We start from the raw sequence: 6000 nt of genomic DNA on the forward strand, positions 1-6000 counted from the left end.
CAAGATCGTACTCATTCTTATCTTGACTGTTTTCTTTATTTCTTTTTCTTTTCTTTAAATGTAATATTAGTGAGATAATTATTCAGCTAACTATTTCCTTCCAACCACTTTGATATACAATCAAAATAATAATCAAAACTTTTCTTTACATCAAAGAATTTTAATCCACAACTTTTTTCTTTACATTTTCCATGGCACCAAATCTAGCATTTCCTTACAATTTAGAGTTCTAAGCCACAGGGGCTTGACACGTGGCATCACTTCAATTATAGCAATTTAACTTTAATTTTTTTATTTTATAAAAATTGCAATTTTTACTCTATGATGAAAGAACAGTTGTATTTAGAAAGGTGTTGGCATGTGCTTCCAAGTGTTACAAAAATTTGTAGATTAATCTCATGAAAACAGCATTAGAACTGACTTTTGAATTTTTTTTTTTTTTTAATCTTGAGAAAATTCTCAGAGTCAATTTTTGCATTGTCAAAACTTAAGTTTCTGAATTAAATTGATATTAAAGTTTAAAGCTTAGATTAGTATAATTATAATTTACATTCTCTAAACTTTTGATTATAACAATTTAAACCTGAATTTTTCATATATGGTTTATTTTATATTTAATTTGAAAATTAATACCATAGGTCCATACGAGACATTTATTTTTTTCAATTAAGCTTCTAAACTATCATATAATTTAATATTAGCTACATTTGAAAATTATCAAAGCATCCCTTCCTAAACGAGGGTAGACTTTCTTCAAATATTTGGTTAGAGTTAACAAAATGAATCATTCTAATTCACATGAACACATTGGAAGAGGAAATATTTATGGAAAGTAAAAACTAATCGGGTTATTTAAGTTAAAAAGAACTAATTAAACAAATTATAAATGATCATAATTACGATTTAAAAGTTTGATGTAATTGTAAAGATTTTAGAAAGTGAAGAGTGGAGAGTGGAGAGTGGAGAGTGGAGAGAGGTGGGGATTTAGGGCAGAAGGAGGAGTAGGAGAGTAGAGGAGAGTAGAGTAGGGGGTGAAGACTACAAAGAGGTCCCGTTTCTGAAGTTTTCATCTCATCATTTTAACTTTCTTCATTTCTTTCTTTTTCTTTTTTTGTTTCTTGTGCATGCAATCTTGGATTTATGAAAACCCTATGTTCCCTTTTTCTTTTCTTTTCCATTTTTAAAATCTAACTTTGGAATTATTCTCTTCAAAGGTTTTAAAATATCCCAATGGAATTAGAAAAATATATTTTTAGATATGTAGTAGTTTATCTTGATTTATTGTGATTCATTATAGATAGGCTTTTTAATATTTATTTGGTGTATGTTGTTGTATTTTGAAAACAACCCTAAAATAACATGCGTATTAATAAATAGAAATTTATGAAAGTAATGCACAAAATTTAAAATGGAAATTCAAATATATTCATAAAAAAAAGATAATAATAACAACAATATATATATATACATTTAATTTTCAATTTGGCATGTGGGATTGATGAGATCTAAGTAGATCCTAGGAAACTTTGAATTGATTTTTATTGTTGTCAAATACCTAATAATCATAAGAAACATATATATATATATATTAAAGCATCAAAGATTTTATAAATAGAAAATCAAACTTGTGTATCTCATGCTATTGAAATCTTCTTTAGATTTATAAAGAAATTGGAGCGTCAAATAAAATAAATAAATCTAAAGTATTAATTTTAATCCAATGAGGAATATTATATTTGTTCAATATTTATCGACAATAAAAAAAAATGAGAGGAGTGATCTTAAAGCATTGAATTATTTTCATGTAAATGAAGCGTACACATTTGAAGAGATCTCTTAAAGTCATTAAATCAAGGCTTCACGTAGGTTTCAAAACTCCCTTACTTGAATATTAAGTTTGGAGCCTTTATCAATATATATGTTCGATAGACGAAGATGATAATTTTTTAAAGATTTAGATCATCACGTATCTCAAGTGTTTTTAAGAAAGTTAGGTACATTCTTATTATTCACAAAGAGATAACCTTCTCGAATGTACGAGACCGTATACAGTTTGCATATACTTTATAATTCTTCATATATTAAAAAAACATAATTAAAGCATTTATAAAATAATATGTAAATAATTGAGTGTATAACTTTTATAAACCCTAACTTTGATATTTCCAAAATTCATGCACTGTGCTGACATCTTCGTTGAGTCTCTTTCATTATGCCATTTTGCAATACTCAATTAAGTATCTTTATCGGTTTCATTCTTCTTTATCATAAAATCTTAAACCATTAAATTTTAGTGCTCTATTGAAAGGCACAACAAAATAAATCATAACAATCGAAAATATCCATTTCCATTGTTAGTATTCATGAATTTAGAAAATTGTTTGTTCATTTACTCTAATCGTTCTAAAACTCGGTTATGCTTTTTAAGATCGTTGTTTTTAAGAATTTAATTGACTCAAATCAAATTATAAATTTTATATTGAAAAATTATAGTAGACGACAAAAATATTTAGAAAAAAATATATTCATCACTTTTTTTTTTCATATTGCAAAGATGACAAATATAACGGTAATTAGTGACATCAGACAACTATCAAAAAACTATCATATGATTATCAGTGAGTTATCGACTTTTAAATTTGCTATTTTTGTAATTTAGAAAATGTAGTAATATGAGTTCTATTATCATAATTTATTTTATTTTGGTAGTTTTGCAAATGCCCCAATATAAAATGAACGTTTGCAAAAAATAACAAAACAATTTATGATAATAGGATCCATGTCACTATATTTTCTAAATTACAAAAGTAGCAAATTTAAAAGTTAACAACCCACTAATAGCCGTCTGATTATCGTGGTCATATTTTTCATATTCTTATAAACTAATAAATTAATACATCACAAGAGCTAAAGATCTAAAGATTTAAATTGATATGATTATTAGACGTAGGTTTAAATTAATCTAACTTCTAAAAAAAAGTTGATATTTGTCCTTGAAAAATAGACTAACCATTGGATGATAAGTGAGAGGTGCATTGCAATTACTATGAAAGACTAAACCACCTCGTGGGATACCAAGAAGTTAACTAAACCATCTTTTTTAGTATAATTATAAAAATAAAAGAAGATTACACGCACAAATTTTATTAGTAAAACAAGAACCGTGAAAGATATTTTTTTATGGGTAGAAGATCTTATCAACTATCACTAAATTAAATTCAACTTAAACTTAGCCAAACAATTTTATTATACACGGAGACAAAAGAAGAATTACAAGTTACAACCTCTCTACCAAACACTCTTGATAGTCTACAAAATTACAATTCATACTTTGAGCAGAGAATATCATAGGCCAACAAATGGAAACCATGACTAAAACATAAAGAACATAGTATAGTTACGAACCAAATTAAATCTAACTAGTTCAGACATCTATGATCACCCTAAAAGGGAGCACATGGTTTATAGAATAGAGGCTAGCAGCAGTAGTAGTATTAAGTAACCGGACTAACCGAACCCTAGTCCGTGTAACCAGATATGGTGGCATGAGGATGACAAGCCTTGGCATCCGGTGTGGGCTCAGCAGCCAGGGTGGGCTCAGTGGGCTTGACTACAAGTTCTAGAGGCAAGTCCCCAATGTCCTTCAAGTAAAAGGTATAGAAGAGTTTGAAAGGGAATATGATTTGTTGTAACTTAACCTGACCCCTAACGCCTTCGAAGATGCCTGACCCACCCGTCACAGCAAGGTACGTGTCCTCGTAGGTGAGGTAAGGACCTTGAACTGCTATGTGACCGTAATCCCCGAAGTAAAAGCTGTAAATTGCTTCGTAATGGTCACCTTTCTTCTCCGGTTTGTTTTGCACTAATATGCATAGCCCCGCTGTTATTCCTACTCGTTTTTGTAGATCTCCGCTGTATAGCTATCATTTTTAAAACATATGCACATTATTAAGATCAGTGTTTTTGTACTTTTCAGTTTTCATCATGATTCTCAACTAACCAACTAGTTATTTTCTCCATCTCTACTTTCTCTACTAACTCAACCTTACAACTCTTCAAGTTAGTTCATATTAAGATTTTCTCTCTTCATTTGAGTTTTGTTTGAATTTTTTATTGGACGTTACATTTAACTCTTTGAATTTTCAATTTTGTTCTAGTTTTCAAGGTGTTTCACGTTAAAGTTTTAGACATGACAGCTAGTCCCTATGTCTCGAAATGTTACAAGTTTACCTATGAGATTCACATTAGAGGAATCATTTACTTTTGTTAATGTCTATTAATTTATTTTAAAAAATTATAATTAACTAAGTTTATAATCACGTGCTAAGATTAAACTATTTTTTTATTTATTTAAAGCAAGGCACTGAACTCTTAACTGTTTTCAAAATCACAAGTGGCAATTTGAACTCAATTTTCAAATTGTGTTCAAAATATTTAAAATTTATTACTATATGTCAATGTTAGATTATGAATGTATTTCAAAAAGAAAGAATAGTGTTTAAAATCTTTTCATAATGATTTCAAATCAATTACTGTATGTTGTTAGATTATGAATGTATTTCAAATACAATGTTGAGACGTCACATTTTCTAACTTTTTTCTTCTTTTAATGTGACAGAGAAGTGGGACTACAAATATTGAAACCTAATAGAGAAATGCTAAAAACAGAGTGAGAATAGATATTTTCCCTAAAATTAATAAACTATTATGGATGTGATTCCTTCTACTTTTTTTCTTGCCTTCATCTATATCTGGAATCTTCTTCCAAATTCATACATGCTAAACCCACAAATCCTTGCATTTCAATGGCGTTAACTAAGATAAGATTAGTGTATTCTTGACTAATAATAATCTAATTTCCCTACAAACAACTAAACAATCGTACCTCCAAACTATTCAACATAATAGAAATTTCTCCAGATCAAAAAAAGAAACACGAATGATCCAACATTGAAGCACAGAATTAAATTAAATATAAACAGATCACAAATCTTACTTACTTTGTTAGTGAAAGGAACCAAATCACCAAGCGCATTCGTATTCTTCTGGCTTAACCTAAGATACGCAGGACTTTGACGATCTCTTTCATTGATTTCGTAAACATATAATTCCTGAACTCTACCTGTCAAAATCAAAATCAAAATTAAAATGTCGATTCAGATTCACTGAGAGAAAAAAAAAAAACCTAAAAACACACTTGAATTGGACGAATCAGAGGCACTGGCTTGAATAGAAGAAGAGAGAGATCTTCCAGTAGCGGAGAAACTCAGATTCTTCAAAGGGGAGAAGAGTTTGGAGCAGCTTTGAGTGAACAATGGACTGGAAATCTTAACGGAAGCAGGGCGATTAAGAGAGGAATTAGTCGGACTTACGCCGGCTAATCGAACAGAGCTGGAAAGTACTCGTAGAGTTGCCATGGGAGAAGATTTTCGAGAGCTCTGGTCTTTGGTGTTCGGATGAAGAGAAAATGGAAGAAGGAGTGTTTGATAGCAAAAAGGAAAGGGGAATGGTATTTAAATAAAGAGAATATTTGAGCGCTTTCAATTAATTAATAATAACTTTTGGACTGTGGGGTTAATTTTTTGTGGGAGGTTTCGCCGCCGGGGACGTGGACGGTGGGCATGTGGGAAAGGGTGGAGACGGCGGAGGACAAGAGTCAAACCACCGACATGGCACGTGGCAGTTCGATAGTGGGAGCTGTGGTAAATAGTCTTGCAGTTGTAGGGAGGAATTGGTGGGAGCGTATGTAGAGGATTATAGCGTGTAAAAGGAAGTAAACAACGGCCGGTGAGAGTATCAAAATTTATAGAATAAAGAGTTCGGAGCTTTTAGTGGAAGCGTTTTTCATATGGTTTTTTAGAGGAAAATGGTCGGCAAATAATATATAATAATATGGATAATTGAATTGGGAAAAAAGGGAAAACAAATCTTTTTTTTCTTTCAAGGGAGAAAAGAAAAAAAAATTAAAAACGTGGAAGAAAGAATTTTAATTTTAATTTC

General features: G+C 30.2%; 1 protein-coding gene across 1 annotated transcript; it reads right to left on the reverse strand.

The window, feature by feature from the left end:
- Positions 1–3212: 3212 nt before the first annotated feature.
- On the reverse strand, positions 3213–5508 carry LOC101213826 (allene oxide cyclase, chloroplastic). The gene is made up of 3 exons (XM_004141452.3): positions 5198–5508; positions 5001–5122; positions 3213–3920 (listed from the first exon to the last, which is right to left on the reverse strand). Exons 1-3 carry the CDS (start codon positions 5415–5417, stop codon positions 3519–3521), a joined length of 744 nt encoding a protein of 247 aa, XP_004141500.1. The 5' UTR covers positions 5418–5508; the 3' UTR covers positions 3213–3518.
- Between the last annotated feature and the right edge of the window lie 492 nt (positions 5509–6000).

The sequence above is a fragment of the Cucumis sativus genome, chromosome 5, assembly GCF_000004075.3.
Source record: "Cucumis sativus cultivar 9930 chromosome 5, Cucumber_9930_V3, whole genome shotgun sequence".
In the NCBI taxonomy this organism is placed as follows: Eukaryota; Viridiplantae; Streptophyta; class Magnoliopsida; order Cucurbitales; family Cucurbitaceae; genus Cucumis; species Cucumis sativus.